The following is a 20,468-nucleotide window of genomic DNA, read 5'->3' as shown; positions in this document are numbered from 1 at the left end:
TACAGTATAAGTCGTGTCCTCTTCGACTTTGAGGCCACATGTCACATACACTGTAGGCTCTGTGCTCTAAGGGGTACATTTAGAAGCCCAATCAAAAACACAATCTGGGTGGTACAGAATGTAACCGATGGTGCTGTCAACTCTAACAACAAAAAAAAGAATAATAATCTCTAGACAAAGATGGCAAATGAAAAAAAAAGAAAATGAAGTCAACAGCATGGTGTCTGCGTACAGTACTGTACTGTACCTCCCATTTTCTTTGACCGTGTCGTCCAAAGTCACACAATCAATTATGCCTCTTTTCCACTGCTGGTTTTCTGGTAGGCCTACAGCTCGACACAGTGCGACTCGGCCGCCACTTTTTGCTCTTTGATTCCGCTGTGTCGTGCACAATCGAAAAGCAGAAAGTGGTGGCCGAGTTGCGCTGTGTCGAGCTGTAGGCCTAACAGAAAAACGGCAGTGGAAAAGAGGCATTACTGTACCTGTTGCTTAGCCTCACACTATAGGGTGGGTCCTATTCCGCTCTCTAACATGTATAGAAGCCCAGCCCTCTTAACACCACCAAAAACAAAGACTGTGGGGTACAGAATGAATCCGACTGTGCTGTTGACGCGAAACAACAAATAAAAAGAGCAAAACAAATTCTGGCCGTAGATGGCAAAAAAGCAGCATGGTGTCTGTGTGGCTACATACTGAGCGTGATGTCCTCATTGACCTTCTGGCCCTAAGTCACATACACACTGTATAGGCTACTCGGTAGCCTGGTGAACCAGCGCCACCCGCTGGACGGCAAAATGTTTTGTCTACGGGTGGGTCTGGCCTCGCATAATGATTCAATGAAGCCAGAATGCCAAGAATCTGGCAAACCAATTACAACACAAAGATGTGTTTTGAATCAAAGTGGGCAGGGTTTTGAGGGAAGTTTGTTCTCATCAACAATCTTCGGATGTATTATGCATCGAGGCCAGACTAAATTAGACATCCACATTTAGTCTGGTTTATCAGGCTAGCTACTCGGCTCTCCAAGGGGCAGACGGTGGACGTGGCACTTAAGGGGAATGAGAGCTTGAATTACCTCTCAATGACAAAATAGGATGTAGTGCTGAATCATGAGAAGGTGTGAGGCTTGGATTGGTTTCAAGATGGCTGACAGAGAGAGAGAGAGAGAGAGAGAGAGAGAGAGAGAGAGAGAGAGAGAGAGAGAGAGCTCCGACCCAAGCCAACACTCAACAAACACCCCCACCACCCCCTGCTGCGCCCCTGCCCACTCGCCCTCCCACTTTAGAGTCAAGTGTGCAATTTGCCTGAGTAGTGAATGGAGTCAGTGGGGCGTCTGTTAGCAAATTGTTCTTGCTCTGCTAGACCATATTGATTCTTGGTGCTTTGCTTGTGTGTGTGTGCACACGAGTTTAAGGCAGAGAATTAGCTTGGCACTGCAAGTGTGTAGTGTTTGTTGTGTGTAGCCTGTGTGTGTGTGTGTGCGTGCGTGTGTGCGTGCGTGCGTGTGTGCGTGCGTGCGTGCGTGCGTGCGTATTCCAAAGAGCTGAGGCAGCCACACAGACAGACAGGCAGATAGATAGATGGGCAGTAGGTACAGTACAGTCAGGGCATTAGTGTTCCAAGTGAAACGACCATACAGTGAAGTTTGGGAAGTAAAGATGGTATCGGTAATTTGAAAGTAGCCCATGAGAGAGCAATACATTATGTAACTAAGAGCTAATTTAAAAATGTAACGTAGGCTTTGTATTATGGTTAACCACACTCAATTAGTATGCATCATGTATGCGGTTGCAAAGTGTGTGTGTCAGCTTGGCAGAGCTCCAGTAAGCGGTCACTTACTATACCTGTGGCTTAGCCTCACACACAGCCAATAATAGCTCCTCAATGTCACCACCCCAAGCAGGGAAGTTGAGTAGCAAAGAGGTCAGTTGTCCCAGGCCCGAGGAGAAGGCCCCCCCCTGAAATTGCACGCTCCATGTGTTCATCTTTTGACCTTCCTCAAGAGGTCTCTAGTCCTTTGTTGTACCATCCTGAACTATACCAGTATGCACTATTTTTCCACAGAAGAGCCAAAGGCACAAGCAAATAAACAAGAAATTATATGATGTAAAAATCATATTATACATTTTAACATGTTTCCTTCTGATGCAAAAATATTGTTTGCCTGGTGGGTTAGGGCCTCTGACCCATTTCTAACCTATATCACCATGTACTGTAAATATTTAAGGTTTTAAAGACTAAGAAAGACACAACCGACATTAGAGGACCTGGTCCTTCAGCCCACAACACAGGTTACTCGACAACATAACTTGAGACTTGGAGGTCTGTGAGTATGGTGATGAGCCTGTGAAAGGCAGGGTCAGAGTCTAATCTCTAACATGAGCGGTATTGGGGTATGAGGTAAATGGGGGTATGGGGTGCATGGAGTCTGAGGGCGATCATAAGGACATGTGAAGATCTTTTGAGCCTGAAAGAGGCAGAGCCAGAGCCCTACGGTGTCTCCGCAGTGTTCCTACAGCTTACAGGGACAGGGGGTATGGGGCTGAGATTGGGGTGTGTGGGGCACGGTACAGGTACAGGGGTACACTACAGGGTGGGGTTTTGGGGGGACTGTGAGACTGTAAGAAGAGCCACAGTCTTAGTACAGTATGTCTACCTGTATATGACACAGGGTATTTGGGTTAATCTTTGAACATTACAGGCTTGAGAACCGGGGGTCTTTGAGGGTCTTGATGAGAGGAATGCATAACAAAAAGGGGCGCACCTTGCATCAAATGTCTTTTTTAATTTACATAAGTAATCAATGAACCCTGAGTGAAGCCTTCTCCTACATTTGCCTGTGAGAGGAAGGGCCAGGTAATATAGTAGTACGTAGGCCTTATGGGAAAGGGAAGGGAGCATGGGGTAAAAGATGGGAAACATCATGGGTGGTTTGAGGGTGATTACAAGAATGTAATAAGCAGGGTCAGGGTCCTATCTCCTGTAGCATACGGGACAGAGAGTATATGGGGTAAAGGCTTGGGCACAGGGGGGTGTTGGGGGCAGAAGGAGGGGGGGGGTCTGAGGTTATGAGTGAGCCTGTGAGGGCCAGTATCTCCATCCTGGGTGTATTGGATAAGGGGTAAAGAGTAAAGAGTGCATGGGGACACGGGGTCTGTGAGGGTGTTGATGGGCTTTATGGGGGGGGGGCGTGTTGCTGTGTGGGTGATGAAAGCCACTGAGTCCCATCTCCACCCTGGGTGAACTTCCTCGGATCACATTAATTGCACCCCTCGGAGAGCTGGCCTACTTACGCCTGACAGCTGAGGCTGGTACAGGGAGAAAAAGGAGAGAAAGAGAGAGAGAGAGAGAGAGAGAGAGAGAGAGAGAGAGAGAGAGAGAGAGAGAGAGAGAGAGAGAGAGAGAGAGAGAGAGACAGACAGACAGACAGAGACAGAGACAGAGAGAGCAGACTCAGAGACAGACAGAGACAGGGACAGAGTGATAGAGAGGGAAGGCCGAGAGAGAGGGGAAGACCATGAGGGAGAGGGAGAGGCAGTCAGGGAGAGCATAAAAGAGTAAGAGAGACAGAGAGAGTCACGTCTAACAGCTCAGGCTGGAGCACAGAGAGAGGGGGGTGGGGGAAGAGAAGGGGGAAAGAGAGAAAGAGAGAGAGGAGGGAGGGAGTATAATTCCTCCAATTGTAGTATCATCTGAACGCCCTGGTGGTGGCATACTGGCACGGGGTGGGGGGGGGAGTGGGGAGTGCAGTTCTGTACTGGGGGGCTGGCTGAGCTGGGAAACTGGTAGTAATGGAGTAGAGCTAGTCAATGTGACTCAATAGCTGCTGGTAGCAGAGTAGCTACTGTACTGGCTGCTGTACAGTAAAAAAGCACAGTCAGTTCAACAATAGAGTGTGTATTTGGTCCTAGAGTACTCTCTAAGTGTTGAATCAACACTGTATTTTGTTACTGGATGAGTAGCTACTGTAGTACATTTGACAGTGTTAATTCAGCACTGAGTAAGAAGGATCAAAACTATAGTGTTACATTTGCGGTGGGCTTTGGCGGGGGGGGGGGGGGGGGTTGCCTAACTAGCTTGTGATAACGGAGTAGCTACTGTACTGCCTTGTACATTTGGCAGTGTTTATTCAACACGTAGGGAGTAACACCAACACTACGAGAGTTAAATTTGCTGTGTGATGGCAGCCTGAGTAGCTGATGGTAGCAGTGTAGGGAGCTGGGGGCTGAGCTGCGGAGAGGTGGGATGGGAACCAGATGAATTATTTAATGGGGCATTATCTAAATGGGGAGGGGGAAGGAGAGACAGCGATGGAGCAAACGGTGAGTCATGGCTTTGAAAGGCACTATATAAAGACTTGTGTTAAGAAGTAGGCTATATACGCGTTCAGCTGGATTGCTGGGGAAGGATTTCAATGAGCTCTGAGCAGCTCACCTTTATTATTAGTGGAGCTCTTTCTGTAGTCCTGAGGTATAACTAATTTGACACAGAAAATAGCAGACTTGTCAGACAAACAAAGTACAAGGTATAATAGTAACAGGTAAAATAAACATGGACTGCGAGGAAAAGGTTTTGGGTAAAATTTTCCAATACCAGACTCAGACTCGCCGTGCTATTGCATGGGTCCTTGTTCATTTTGCGGGCTTGTCACCTCATGGATGAGAGCGGGAAGAAGTGACAGTGCAGTCCAGAAGAGATTCCTGTCGTCTGCTGCCAGTACACAACAGGGAACATGCCGGAAATGCAGGGCACCCAGGAACACTTCTATAAATAGGCACAAGCCCTGCAGCTCCAGAGTACAGAGAAGAGAGGAAGCGCAAAGAAGAGTGTTAAAGTAGAGAGAGAGAGAGAGTGTGTGAGAGAGGTTGTGTGTGTGCGAGAGAGTGAGTGAACATGTGTGTTAGTATGTTGTGCTGGGACAAGCACGTGTGGGCTAAAAAAAGATGATGGTGTGTGGAAACGTGTTGTAAATAAATAAACTCCAGCCCCTAGTCACTGTTGTTCAGCTTCTCTCTGGCTCAGTGGTGCTGAAGTAAGCTCTAAGTGGAGAACACGGTGCACAGTCTGTAATGTGTGACTTCAGAGCAGCAAACTCAAGTTACATATATTCAATTTCTTACTTTATGCCATGGGTTTTGTATTTCTGCTATTTATTATGTCTGCCTTATTCTGTGATGTATTTAAATTGTGAGGCATGAAATGATAGCATTTCAATTTACACTGGTGCAATAATAAAGTTTGCTGTGGTCTCATTTTACAAAGATTACATAGGACTTCTGAATAACTCATCATAAACTGGTTGTTAGGTATAATATGAATCATACTGAATATTGAATCATATAGGGCTATAGTATATATATATATATAGGCCTATATATATATATATATATATATATATATATATATATATATATATATATATATATATGAAGAGTTCAGATGCAAAAACCCCTAACTCCATTTCTGAAGACCTGCACTTCTATATTTTTAGAGAACCCCGTTGTTGGTTTGGTTTACCTTCATGTACCTGATAATACATATACATAGTTATATTACATGAATATAATTAAAAAATATGCAATTTTGATAGCTTTGTATTAAATGGAAATTAATTAAGATTATTTTCTGAATAGGCACTTAGGGGGTTTTGCATCTGAACTCTTCATATATATATATATATACTCAATACTTACAGTTAAGGTATACGTGTAACAGAATAAGCCACCAACACACTCCAATTAAATGAAAAACTAACCCTTTTATATTTGTAAAAATGAGCAACACATAATCTATGCTGCAGTGCTTTTTAAGGTCACTTGTGCCTGTGGCTGTGAATACTGATACACAAGTCATTTTGACTCAGGGTTCATGACTTCATAGTCTCCACTGCCTGTGGTCTTGTCTTTAATTTTAAGCAGGTGTCGGCCTTAAGGCTGAAGGTCCTGACCTGTAACTTACACTGTCTCTGTAGCATTGTTGACGTGCCATTTGGTAGTCATCTCTTGTATAGAGGATTGTTGCTGTGTGTTAGTCACCTCACTGGGCCTTGACTGTTGACTGACTTGTCTGTGGGCTACATCTTGCCATCAGCGCTGGTGACAAATGACAAAGTACCGTATACAGTATCATTAAATGTTGCGTGGTAGTGCAATACTAGTAGATATGGGGAATATTCCGTTTCCAATCCTCCCACATGGCTAACCAGCTCTTTTCAGTCTTTTGTCGGCACAATAATGTGAGAATGAACGTCCCTCCGGTCACCATGGAAACAGGTGAGCATCAAAAGACCATCTGTGAGAAACCACCACAGGCTTCCGTATGAAACAACCCCTCTATGAGGGAACCTACAGTGTGAACTCTCTCTCTGCATGGGCTGCACAGTAGGCCTAGGTGAACCCTACCAGCAAAGGTGTAGGTTTGGCTTGAAAAGTGGTGGGGACATTTCAATGGCAAATTGTCAGAATATGCAACATGCTGTTTTTGCATTATATTTGAGAAAAAGGGGAAGGGACAAGATAGGTTTATCTCAAAAGTGGCATGGACATGTCCCAACCACCCCCCCTAAAATTACACCCATGCCTACCAGTAGTGCTATGTATCTAATGCTGATTACCTGTGTTCTGATAATCCAATATAGTTCCCTAATGCATTCCTCTGTCATGTCCACTCAGGGATGGACCGGGACCAAAAACACATCCAGGCATTTTTGTCTAAAACTGGCCCCTCACACATAGAAGCTGTTTTCATCCTATATCCTGCTTGACTCAGTCTAGTCTACTGTATAGTGAAGATGGACCAGTGGGGCCCTCTAAACTGTGGGCCAGTCACTAAGAAAAAACAAGCAAACAAACAAAACCTCAACGGGTCCAACGGGAAAATGCCCTGTATGCCAGACTACCAGTCCAGCCCTGTGTCCCCTTCTCCCTCATTAGAGACCTATTGTCATGTCCTTGTAAAAATCCAGTAGGCTACTGCCATTACCTTTCTCCCCCTTGGCCTTGGAACACCAACAAAAGACCTGGCTCTGAAGTAATGTAGATGACGTCAGTGTCGTCCACTTAACATCTTAGATGAACACTCACAGGAACGCTGTTTCATTTCTGACACCTCAAGGTTACCGTGTGTTGTTGTCTCTCTCTGACTCTTCATGACAAATCTCTGGAAGAAACTCTATACAGCTTGACTAAGAATTGTCTGTTTTGAATATTGTGTACAATGACAGGACAAGATTGGTGATATCACATGTAGCGAAGCAGGAATAGCCAGTGAGTTTCCATTATGGAACCATATTAAATTCCTCAGTATGAAAGACTAACAGGTATCATGTCTGATATGTTGTCTGGACTGCAGTGGCCTGGAGTGACCATGGCAGTGTTGGATGGAGACTTTCTCTTTAGACCATCCTCCTGATGATCTAATCTCTCATCCTCGAGGTAGTATCCATGGCCAGGGCTGCAATTAAGGAGGATGACAAACCTCCAGGGACCATTCAACTGAAAACCAAATTGGATATTTTGGGAGGAGGTGTACAATATTTATATTTATTTTAAATTCATATCTAAGTAGCCCTATGGCTCAAATTGTGAGATGACATGGGCAGGGCTGCCTTGAAGGAGGAATAAACATGTCATCCCTTTCAAATAAAAACCATATTTTTTTTGGTGAGGAGGGTGGCAAAATATTAAGTTCTTTTTCAGACGCCCAGTGATTCCGCTGTGGAAACTGGCTGGAAAGGGTCAAACTGTTGGGTGTCGTGGCTGGGGCCGGGGTCACCCGTAGACCACCAGTGGAACGCTGTAATAGTCATTGACAAAACGTTACTTCCGTAGCGCTACCTCACTATGACAGTGCAGGGCCTTTAGTAATACATTACGACATGGTCATTGCCATCCTAGTAACAGCTAATTTATAACAGGGGCTGTGGCTTACTGATGCCAGCCTTCTGGGACAGCCTTCATTCAATTGAAAACAATTGAAAAAGTGGTTCTTTGAGCAGAGGGGAAGACTTAGCTTAGCTGTCCCTCTGGGCAAAAAAACTGACCAGAATGGCTAAAACTGTGATGTGCCATAAGGCTTTTTCCATTGTTCTGTATAGAGGTTACCTACAGTATTCTGCTTAAAAATACAGTTCCATCTTTGGTATTTAGGTCATGGGTATGTATTGTTTCAAACAGAGCAGGGATAATCACATAAAATGAACAGGTATTTTTTGTGGAAAAGTTTATTCTCCTTTAGCATGCAAGAGCGGTTTTTAACCTTTAGCAAATTAGGTGGAAAAAAATAACATTTCTTCTGCAAGAAGAAACAAAGGCTGAAACAAGCAAAGAAAGACAAGGTTGTGGCAAACATCTGTCACACACAAGTTTTCAGTTGTTTTTTTGGCTCATGCTTTTCAGAGCTTGGTTGGCCTAGCTGTTTAAGGTCATCTTCACAGTGGCCGGCAAGGAGGAACCAACCAGTGCTAGAAAGACCAGGAACTGTCTGTTTGTGGCATGTCTGTGGAAGTCTGTGGTTATTGCTTCTCTCAGCTCTTCTCCAGGGTTGCCAGATGCTCAGATAGGCTCGATTTGAACTGGGGCTCGAAAGATCTCATTGGCATATACGGCTATAACACGTAGTGATCTGCCCAAGACGATGTTGTTCACCTGCAGATTATCTTGTGAACCCGGCACAATCTGGCAACCCTGTTCTCTTCTGTCCACTGTAAAGCTGAAGCGGTGAGTGAGGCTATGGCATCAGGATGGTACAGCGTTCAGGATGCCTCTTCAAGCATCTGCCCATGCAGATTCACTTGCACACAGCAGAGCTTGACGTTGCGGTTGACAAGCAAATGATTGATCAAGGTAGGGTGTGTGTGCGTGTGTGTGTGTGGATGGGTGTCTGTGTCTTTGACTGTGTGTCGTTGTGTGTGTCTGTGTGCCTAAGCACGCCTGTGTGTGTCCGTGTGTTTGTGTGTGTGATAGTAATTTAAATGAAGTGTATAATTACTGCAGAGCCGTACGGCATATGGCACTGGGTGCAGATGTGCGAGTGTGAGTCTGTGCTCAGCTCCGGGCACCCAGCTGGGGTGGCATCATTAGGGCAGGCAGCGGAGAGGAGGGGGAGCTGACGATCTGACAGTCTGACGCACCCTTCGCCACCTCTCTTCACCCACGGCCTCTCCCACTGCAGGCTGCAACGTTGGCACGGGCCGGCAGAGCAGGTGGAGCTGCAACCTCTGCCTCTCTCCCGAGGTCAGTAATGAAGAAGGAACACATGTAGACCTACATCGAGCACCAGTACTGTAAACCATCTCTTCAACTTCAGGGCTTGTGTTCTGAGTGTGTTTGTGTGTATAGAGGGGGTATGGTATGTGTGTGCGGCTGTGTGTGTTAGTATTTTTGCGTTGCGGTGCTGGTGGGGGAATGACTATAGGGTTTCTCTAGTTCACTCGTGCTTGACCATGCTCCCCTTCTCCACGTTGACGGGGATGTTGATCTCGCTGCCCTGGATGGCGGGCTTGGGCAGGGGGGCCTCCACCGTCAGCACTCCCTCGGGGGACAGGGAGGAGCAGACCTTCTCCATGTCGGCACCAGGGGGCAGTCTGGAGCACAAGCGAGCAAAAAGCAGAAGAGGCACGTACAGCGTTACATGAGATGAGATGGCACCCAGATTTCTGGCTACTGCTGAGTCACAGACTGGTTCCACCAGTCAGTCATCTTTGTCCGACAAGACATACTGAAGACATACTGAATGATGTACCTATTTCCAACAGGTCAAACCATGTGGGATCTGAACAAATGTTTCAAATGGTCTTAGACAAGTGGTTTAATGCATATAGCCAACTGTTATATTTTCCCCGAAAAAAATAAATGGAATGTCATGCTATGATTTGCAGGGATCATAATTTTCATCTCAGCACATATGGAGTTTATGGGGAGAGGGGTGTGCATTCAGTACAACAATGTTCAGTACTGCCTGTAGATGGTGATAGAGGGTAAGAAAAGCTTTGAATGCAAGGGTGAGGCACCTCAGAAAACCACAGATGTTATGGGAGGGGGAAAGAATTAGATTTTGATATATTTCAGTGGCTGAATGTCTATGGGAGTGAAGGGGCATAGAGTTGCCCCGATGGGACTAGAATTCAGGACTTTGGGTTATTAGTCATATTGAAGGCTCTGAATTCAGAGATCAGATTCAACTGTAGGCGGGGCAGCTCCACTGCCTTTCACTTCAGACTATCCCTCCCATTGTTCTAATACTATGTCAACCTCCTGGTGGTACTACAGCTATTGTTTTTCTCCCACTGTTCTCAATTCTGTCTCATGATCCATTACACTGCTTATTGCTCCATCTGCCTGGCAATGAAATGGGCTAATCATCCCCATCGCCTCACCTGCTGATTTAACAAGTTCACCAGTCAACAATCCTTCCTTTCCTTGCTTGTAATGTGTTGACAGGTATGAATGTTTGACAGCCTGCCCAGGGACTAATTTATTGGCTGACACTCGTGAAGCTGTGTCAGACCACTTGACCACAAAATAAAAGAATGACGGAGAGTTGTGTTGGGCAAATATATTGGACTGGTACCAGAGATGGTGAAAAGGTTACGACCAAGACAATCTTTGTTGATACCATCAAGAATAGTCTATACACACAATATCTGTTTGTTAATAACAACTATGCATACTCTTGGGTAATTAATCTGAATTTAACTGTTTGAATGTTGTTTAGTTTAACTGTCACTAGTTTTGCACAATATAGTCACAATAAAAGTGCTCTCACCCTTGAAAGTCACAAAATATAGCATCAAACAATAGAAAAACAACACATGATTTTTCAAAGAGCATCACACAATAGCCATGCCTAAACTTTGGCACGGAGAGTAACAGCAACACTGTATAGAGCTCCACAGGAAGAGTCCACCCTCTGTTATGTAACAGCCCCCTCTCCTCACACAGACACTCAAGACATGAGCTCACTTCAAGGCAGAGGGGAGGAACAATGAGCTGTCTGCCTTAGTGCTTTTGCTCTAGGCCTAAGACCATTTATGGACTATAATGTATTTTAGTCAAGGGTGAATGCTCATCTGTTGTGAAGGTGCAGGATATGGTTGAAACTTCCAAGTAAAAAGGGCAAAAATATGCACACTTCCGATCTGTGCAAAATCTTCACTGCAAGCTTTCAGCGTTTTAACCTTCATCAGGTTAGGTGGCCCTTTTTTTGCACAGATCTGAAGTGTGGAATGTAGCTCTGCCATCAAGATAGGCCTACCTCCTCAATGACAGGAAGGATGATCAGAAGATAACAACTATTATTATATTACATTACACTTAGCTGACACTTTTTATCCAAAACCACTTACAGTCATTACAGGGTAAGGGTTATAGTCCCTGGAGCAATGTGGGGTTAGGTGCCTTGCTCAAGGGCACTTCGCCAAGGAGGGTGGACAGAATTGGTACCCCATTCATCTGGAGAGAGCCAGGTTACTGTATGTTCTGAAGCTCTTCATATCTCTTATTCATATGGCTGGTCATCTACAGTACACAGCATCCCCATCATGTGCACCGCTCCACTGGAATGCTGTAATAGCAGAGATGGCTGCTAAATAGTCCTTAGATACCATCTCTGGTAATAGTCATTGACTAACTAGTACTACACTGCTACGACATTACACAGCGCCTTTAGTAATACATTACAACTTGGTGTTTGCATCTTAGGTAACACAGCTTATTTGTAACAGGGGCCATGTTGTAGCAGGTTACAGTGTTTATGGTAACAGTAGGTTCATTGTAATAATGCAGCACTGCACACTTACGTGTACTTCCTGGTGAAGCATCTGGAAATGTAGCCGTGCTCATCCCTCCTCTCCTCATGCTTTCCTGTCAAGGACACACAAACACACACCCAGAGGTCAGCCAGAAGCAGCAGCATGGAGCGGCCATCTGTTCATATTACGACAGGTGGATCAGCCCACAATGAGGTGCTAGTGGACAGCTAAAGCCTTACGACAGCAGACATGTAAACTAGTGGCTCCCAAACCCAAACTGGGGGTCGTGGAGGTACTGCAGGACGTTCGCAGAAAGAAGGGAGTTAATAGCAGGGGAAAACACAGGTTGGTAGTTACCATAATTCCATAAATTGGTTAGTAACAGCACACACAATATGGCTTTCTTGTTAATCTGAACTTCTAATTTAGCAATATTAATGGAGAAAAACAAAAACTAGTGTTTGCTGTTTGGAATATGGGGGGATGCGTGGGGTATATTTATACTAAATATACTTAGGGCCAAAATGGGGTCCCGGAAGAAAAAGTTTGGGAACCAACCACTAATGTAAACAATGTGCCCTGTCCCTGGATCCCCTTTCCATATTGGTCTCTTCTGTGAGACAGGAGCTACAAGCTTTCAAGAGCTGCAATGAGAAGACCTGAAATAAACCCCAGTCACCCCCTAAATGATCATCTGAGATGTTTTGAGCTGGAGAGATACATAATTCTTTATTTCCAACACAATAAGGTTGATGGCAGGATTCAGAGTCATTTCAATTTTGGGGTCTGGTGGCTGATAGCAAAAGGGGTGACAAACAGAATTTTGAGTTCACAGTATTTTACCAACGATTGAAACAAACTGTTGTTTGTTCTGAACCTTCTGCATTAAGACTTATGAACAATACTTGTGGCAGGCATAGGCATGTATCCTTTAAAACCTCTGAGTCTAAGGACATGCAATTTACAAGAGACATCCTCTTGTATTGATGGTGGGGGCCCTATTGTGAGCTTGGAAGGCTGTATGGAGACTCTATCAGTGTTTTCCCCTGGAGCCCTGTGTGCATTTTTTCCACTACTGTAAAATAGGCTATGCTGTACCATACAGTAGATAACCATAGGAGTGGTTATCTCGGTGGATAGTATTGACCCTGCCTCCGATAGCTGTTTGGTGCCTGCATCCCTAAAATAAACTGGAAAATCTTTGGTTCGCAAGGCCTGTCTGAGTGCACTCATTATTTTCCACTCCGCTGATAATGTAGACAGTAGACACCGTAGGGGCACTGGAGGCTATACGTTAAGTGCGATCCTCCATGCAAGTGACAACTGACTGGTGCGTCTGCATTCTGTCACAGCGCTGCCTCATGGCATGTGCTGGTCTTTCACAACCATGCAAGCAAACTAGGCAATTGCCTAGGCCCCCCAGGTGAAAGGGGCCCAATGGAAAAGACTGGTTATGTACTTGAATTCAAATGACAGCAGTCACAACTTTGTGAGTGAGGTAAAACCTCCCTAAATTTAATAACTGAAAAGTGCAATGATACTGCTATCAAATTCTCTCTTGGGGGGTTTCTCCAATAATTTGAAGAGAAAAAAGGGACCCCAAGTACATTTTTGCCTAGGGCCCCCTTATACCTTGAAACAGCCCTGTGCATGTGCTGTGGCCCTGCTGTAGCTCTCTCTCTCGCATTGCGGCGCGACTCCCCCATAAATCCTGCTGGCTGTGGTGGAACAGTGTCAGTGCCCCCTCTATTTGTTTTGGCGACGGCTCGATAACGAGAGGAGGAAACAGAGCAAGGCAGAGCAGGATAGCGGGCAGTGGGCGTCCTTGTCTCCCTCCCCTCTGGGAGATGTTCAGCAGACAGCCAAGCAAGCTTAAGGAGGGTATCAAATGGGCACACACATGCTTTTGGTTTCCCTTGTGTATTAACCGAAGGCCTTCTTGAAAGATAGCAGTTTGACATCCCACAGTGTTCCTGCCAATGTCAGGCTGCCGCCCCATTGGCACTTCAGCTCATATGGAGCGAATGTCTCAGTAGCAACACTCAATCTGTGCTGCTGAGTGTTGTCTCAACAGAAGAAACAATGTCGCCTCACACTGTGCACCATTCACTTCCAGTGGAACACTGAAAACTAAACACTAGAAATTGAGATGTCTTTACTACCTAATTACTATGCCACCATGGCATTATGCAGAGTCTTTAGTAATACAATATGACTTGGTTATTGTGATTCTGGCCAAATCACATACCACATCACTCCAGTACTTAGGTCATTGCACTGGCTACCAGTCACTTAGTGGCTTAGACCCTAAATATATTGTAAATGTGCCGGAGCAATATCATGTCTTACAAGGTCTTCAAAATATCCTCCACTGGTTGTGCCTAGAGTCAAAATCTAGACTGAGTGAAATGGCATTTTGTCATTATGCTGCAAAATCCTGGAACCAACTTCCTGTCCAAATTAGAACTGCCCCAACAGTATCTTGTTTTAAAAAGAAAATGAAAACAGCTTTATTCTCATCTGCCTTTGGTGATAGTTAATTATCGACTACTATCTATAACACAATACAGTTTCTTTTTCTTCTATTTTGTCTTTAGCACATTGTGCTATGATAATTATGTATTATGTATGATAATGTGCTATGTAATTTTGACTGATTGATTGATTGATTGATATCAGAAGGGTAAAAACTCTACTACTACGCCTACTACTACTACTACTATTACTTCTACTACTACTACTAATGCTAATTCTAGCACAATACTCAAACTCGTTCTGGTGTGTGTGACTATGAACTTGACTCTAAAGAACAGTTATAGTCACAGGCTCATTCAGCTCTTGCAGTGTAGTTTGTGGGAGCTGCCTACTGACGCAAACAGGGTTCCTAAAGGCAGCGTGATTTGTGGAGGCCTGAAGGGTTGTACAGTTGAGGACGATATTATTAGTCCCCCTCCTGAAATTAGAGATTTCTCTTGATTTCTCAATAAGAATGACCATTATTGACCGTTTCTGTTATTCTGGAAACAAATACACTGATGGAGATAATGTTCAATGAGTTGAATTTGGATTTTTCTATTGTTACGATGAGTTTAAACAAAAAAGGGCAAAAATGACAAGGACAAAATTACTAGCCCCCTGATCATTAATAGTCAATATGGCGCCATTTATGAACCAAAACTGACAACAGGCTCTGATAAGTTGCTACCTAGGTTGGCACATGCCCCACTAGGGATTTTGGCCCATTTCTTCACTGCAAAGTGTTCTAGCTGGTCCAAATCGCATGGATGCTGAGCATAGACATTAACCACAGACTCTCAGTGGGATTGAGGACTGGACTATGAGCGGGTGATTCCAATATCATGGTTTTAGTGTCCTTGAAGAACCTCTGAACTAATCTAAATGTATGCTTTGGGTTACAATGTTGTTGGAAGACCCAGCAATCCAGATTCAGACCCAGACTCCCTGTGTCTGAGGCTGAATAACAGACTAAACTTGATGCCCCACCACTATGTGTAACTGTGGAAACTGCTTGGCCCCATTAGACCAAAGAAGCATTGGACACCTGTCTAGATGATTGTTATTGACCTGGCCTCACCTGGAGTTTTTCCCTCAACAAGAAAGACAGTTGTTAGGGCTTGTCATCATATTGGGCTTTGGGGCCATCATCACAGAAGAACCCCTTTACTAAAGGCAGTGCATATCAGAGTGTTATTGGGCTTTGCCTGTGAACATTTGAAAGTCAAAAATGAGTTTTGAACATCTCTGCTTTCATCTGATGATATTCAATTGCACCTGCTTTGATGCATGAATTCTGCTTCTGTCAGGTGAAGAAAGGGATAGGCCTTGAATCGTTATAAAATGGTTTCCACAATTAAACATGGTGGTGGGTGCATCATTCTGTGGCCGCCTCAGTCACAGGAAACCTTGTTTGGGTGTACAGCACCATAAAAACTGAAAATTATTATTATTATTATTATTATTTTTTTTTTTTTTTTTAGGAAAAGCACAAAAACACAACAAATACCTCTTAATGTATGTCCTCTACAAGTCTTCTGTTGTCCAGTCTTGCACTTTAAATGTATGAGCACTGTCTATGTCCATACTGTCTTAAGTCCATGTATAAGTACTGTCTATGTCTATACTGTCTATGTCCTTACCTTAATTAGTCTATGTCTGTATGGGAAAGCAAGAAATGTAATTTCAAATTCTTTGTATGACCAGTGCATGTAAAGAAATTGACAATAAAACCTACTTGACTTGACTTGACTTGAAAATTATGATAGAATGTGGAAAGTGACCTTGCAAAAATATGCTCGTAGAGGGAGCTAAGATCTTCACTGGATCTGTCAATAAGATAATAACCCAAAATGTGCATCCAAAATAGTTCAAATGTTCTTCAAGGATACTAAAACCATGGTCATGGAGTGGTTCAGACCTCAATCCTTTAGATAGTATTTGAAGAGTGCTGAAAATGAATGTCCATCCTCAACATGCATGCCATTTGGACCAGCTTAACTATTTGCGATGAAAAAAATGGGCCAAAATCCCTGGTAGGACATGTACCAACATAGTTAACAACTAATCAAAGTGCCTGGTGTCAATTTTTGTTCATAAATGGCACTGTATTGACTATTAATGATAAGGGGGCTAATAATTTTGTCCTTGCCATTTTTACACTTTTTGGTTTAAACTCATTGTGAAAATGGAAAAGTCCAAATTTAACTTATTGTATACTATCTCCATGGTGTATTTGTTTCCAGAATAACACACATTTATTAATAATGATCATTCTCAATGATCAATGAAGAGATATGTCTAATTTCAGGAGGGGGGCTAATAATATCGTCCTCAACTGTATAATGCCTCAGGAATCTGTGAGGTATTATCATGACCCAGGCTCTGGTCCAAACATTTCCCCTCCCTGCCTTCACACCACTGGGAACATTCTCTGAACTAATGCCTTGTGTGTGAGGGAGGGAGTTTTTGCGGGTGGGTCTGGGTCTGTGTTTTGTGTGTGTGTGTGTGTGTGTGTGTGTGTGTGTGTGTGTGTGTGTGTGTGTGTGTGTGTGTGTGTGTGTGTGTGTGTGTGTGTGTGTGTGTGTGTGTGTGTGTGTGTGTGTGTGTGTGTGTGTGTGTTCTGTATTTCTTTAGCATTTATCTGCCTGGACACAAAATAGGGTATTTACTTTGTTTAAATGAATACATTGTAAACTCCTTAACAGTTATTGTGCTTTGTCAGTGTGAAACAGATTTGTCAGATTTGTCTGATTGTCTCTTTGTTGCATTATCTGTTTGTCTGCTAACTAACTCCCTGTAAAATGATTCCAGAGCATTGGCAAGATGCTGAGAAATCCTGACAGTTTTGTGGTGTGTGCAAGAATGTCAGTGAATACTTTCAGTGACAAATCTATAAAATAAAATCAAGTTACAAATGTGTAGCTTCAGTCCACACTTGCATCTCATTACTGCTGGAAGCACTGTGACAGACAATACAACAATAACAGTGCATACAACACAATCAGTGGTGTAGTCTACTTTTTATGGTGGGTATACTGTATATTGGAGCATTTTTTGAAGTGGGTACACTGTATATATTTGTGCCATTCAAAATAATGGATCAATCAATTTTAAGTGGGTATACGGAAATCCCTGAAATTTAGAAGTGGGTATACTCTGTATACCCGCGTTCTACGTAGACTAAACCACTGAATACAATGACATCCATACATCCTGTCTCTGGTTCCATATGAGGCCCTAGGCAGTAATATCAGCTCCTCACCTCCTGCAGTGTCATATTACCAAACAAAGTAGCCACCGAGGGCATCAATGGCGGCATTCCTAATCTATTTAGAGAGTGGACGTTGTAAAAGTGCAATGGAGCACCAAGTCATTTCTTTGAGTCTAAAAATAATGTTTCCAAAATTATTTCATTTATGACTTCAAGTCGTAACAGGCTAGGGTGAGAGCTAAGCCATTCACCGTGTGGCTACGACTGCAGTAAGTAAGTGAGGAGGAGCGGCCCCATCTCTCAACAATTGTTCTGAGTGAACATTTGTGACAAAACTGCCTCCTACCTGTAGGTCTAAAGAGGGAAAAACTGCCTTTATATGATGTACTGTATGTATGAATGGACAGGGAGTATCTGCAGTTCTCTCTGTGACAATTCCACTTCCATCCTAAGTTGAGAGGAAAGATCCCATCTCTCAATAGTTCTATATGACTAAGAACTCAACTCAACAGAACTCAACAGAACTCAACAACTATAGGGTGAAATATCTACATAGTGTTACTTTAATTTTCACAGTTGCACAGAGCCTAATAAATATTAACTTTATGGTCACCAAAATTGTAATGATAAGAGTCTTTATCTCTTACTTAAGGCTCAATGTTGTTATGATGTAATCGAGTGTTTTCAGCAATGAGTGAACAGGCCCGCCGGCGGGCCCATCTGCACAAAGAGGCTACATTCTCACCTGTGATCTCCACCACGCCGTCCTTGGTCTTGACCACGATCTCCTCGGGGGCAAAGTGGTTGACGTCCAGGCTGACCTTCCAGCTCTCCCCGGACTGCTTGATCTCGGACATACCGGAGCTGAGCTGCCTGGAGAGGGCGCGGGCGTAGGCAGGGGAAGGTCCAGCGGCCATCGGGGAGGCCATCATGGGCATCTGGGCGGTGGGCGCCATGAGAGGAGAGACGGGCATCTCGGCGCCGGGCATGCCGGGCATGGTGGGCATGCCCTGGCGGATGTAGCCGGGCCAGTGGGTGCTGGGGAAGTTGGCAAAGTCCTCGGCCAGCGTGGGCATGCCGAAGGACTGGTCGAAGAGGCGGCTGCCCTGGTACCAGTCGCGGAAGGGGTCCCAGCTGGGGGTGCGGAGGAAGCTGAAGGGAATGCGCCTCTCCATGGCTATGGGTGGGTTGGTGAGAGCGTGTAGAGAAGAGAAGAGAAGAGAAGAGAGAGAGGAGTGCCTGGTCTCGCTCAAACTTCGCTGGAAGGGTACTGACTGTTTCTCCACGGGACACTTTTATACACCGCTCTCTCCGGCTCTCCCCTCTCTCATGACACACCCCCCTGAATCACCCCTCTAGCCAGCCCGGTCTTCCTCCCGCCTCCTGATTCCCCCTCCCCTCCAGATATTTTTAGAAGTGACCAGAGTGTCTATTCGCGGTCCAGCGCAGACTCTAGAATGGAATCCAATAGAAGGCCCGACCCCAGCACAGTTGCCCAATACCCTCTGACCAACTGGGCCGGATTAATGCACAGGCCAGATATGGCTGAAGCCTTGGGGCCTAATAAAGGGAAGAAAGGAGTCGCACACTGGAGCTGGATGCAGAATCAAAAAATGTATTAAACAAAGCCGAAAAAATGTAAATAAAACCGACAGACAGGGGACAAACGTTTCGGGTCTAGCCCTTCATCAGTGTTCCCAGTGGGCCACCACTGGGAACACCAAGCCTAGGGGCCACCACATGCCATGGTTCCCCCTGATTGAGGTCAAAATTGTGACAAGATGTGATATTGAAAATTCATCTGGAGTGTCAAGTTTAGTTTGAAATCTTATTGCCCCTCTCCACAGTTGGCAGACATGTTATCCTTAATTCCGAGCCCGTAATTATGACACTGTCTATCACTGATTCTTGAGAAAGTGGCTAAAACAGGTTGTAATGTTGACAGAAAAAAACAAAGTGAATTACAAAATTATATGGTATATCCTCGTAGACTAAGGTCTTGGCTTTTCGGAAATGCACAAGGCCAATCTCCCCATTATGTATTTTTTTCAGAAATCAGGCTTTTCCCCGATCATACCTTGTTTTTTGTCAACACCGTCAGACACAATTAAAAGTTATTAAAATTGTATTGATTTGGTTGCATATGTATCTGAAGTTTTTAAGTGATTATGTGTATTTTTTGGTTCACACATATGCCTTTAAATGTTGAAAATTCACTTTTGTTCTATTTTAATACTGTTTCATGTGTTCTAATTTTAAAATATGTACCGTCATACGATGCTTACTTAACGCCTAAATAGAACAAACAATTTTTTGTAATTTCACAAATATTCGTGTAGGCTTAAATTGGCTATTACTTTGATATTTCAACAACTCCTAAGGAAAATGTTGTAAGCACATTCCTTTAAAATGTCCAAAACTCCTTCTTACGGTGGTGACTTAAGAACTGACGGTGGTGACAGTAATCTAAGAGTGGTGAAAGTGGCCTAATTAGGACTTGCATTTAGCAAAATAAATAGCCCTCTCAAGTCAATGGCATCTTGCATAAACACTTTATTTTTGTGTGTGCACAGTATGAGCATGTGCTTTTACTTCATTAGTAGATTATCTAGGAAGTAAGCCACTGGTTGTTGAAAATGTGGTAAAAACAGCTTTTAAGTTGTTCAAATCCAAAATATAGAGGTGTATTATCATAGATGTAGGTCTTGGCTGTGCAGTGAATGCATTGGCCAAGCTCCCCATGTTTAACATTTTTCATAAAATGGGCTCTTTCTTGTTTTGCCAACAGCGGCAGAAAGAATTAGAAGTAAAAAACACATGTTTACTGTATTAAAGTGAATTACTTTAACAATTCAACATAACTGTAGATACTTATTGTATGCATATTCTTAAAACATGTCAAAAACACTTAAAACATGTGTTTTTTGGTGAACTCCATCAGATGTCACCACCGTCAGGTTTTCTGACAAAAAAACATCCAAATGCACCTCA

The 20,468-nt window shown here is 43.9% G+C and overlaps 1 protein-coding gene across 1 annotated transcript; it reads right to left on the bottom strand.

Annotated features, from left to right (window-relative positions):
• Window positions 1-8,185: 8,185 nt before the first annotated feature.
• Window positions 8,186-18,765, bottom strand: hspb1 (heat shock protein, alpha-crystallin-related, 1). Its single transcript, XM_063203550.1, has 3 exons — window positions 18,223-18,765; window positions 11,798-11,861; window positions 8,186-9,583 (listed from the first exon to the last, which is right to left on the bottom strand). Exons 1-3 carry the CDS (start codon window positions 18,650-18,652, stop codon window positions 9,427-9,429), a joined length of 651 nt encoding a protein of 216 aa, XP_063059620.1. The 5' UTR covers window positions 18,653-18,765; the 3' UTR covers window positions 8,186-9,426.
• Between the last annotated feature and the right edge of the window lie 1,703 nt (window positions 18,766-20,468).

The sequence above is a fragment of the Engraulis encrasicolus genome, chromosome 7 (genome assembly GCF_034702125.1).
Source record: "Engraulis encrasicolus isolate BLACKSEA-1 chromosome 7, IST_EnEncr_1.0, whole genome shotgun sequence".
Lineage (NCBI taxonomy): Eukaryota > Metazoa > Chordata > Actinopteri > Clupeiformes > Engraulidae > Engraulis > Engraulis encrasicolus.
Note: the sequence above shows the minus strand (reverse complement) of the source record. Positions and strands in the feature narration are given on the sequence as shown.

Coding starts and splice junctions, on each gene's coding strand:
- hspb1 (XM_063203550.1), bottom strand. CDS start 18,652: ATGGAGAGGCGCATTCCCTTCAGCTTCCTCCGCACCCCCAGCTGGGAC. Junction 11,862..18,222: donor CGGCGTGGTGGAGATCACAG/GTGAGAATGTAG, acceptor TGTCCTTGACAG/GAAAGCATGAGGAGAGGAGG. Junction 9,584..11,797: donor TGCTTCACCAGGAAGTACAC/GTAAGTGTGCAG, acceptor CTTGTGCTCCAG/ACTGCCCCCTGGTGCCGACA.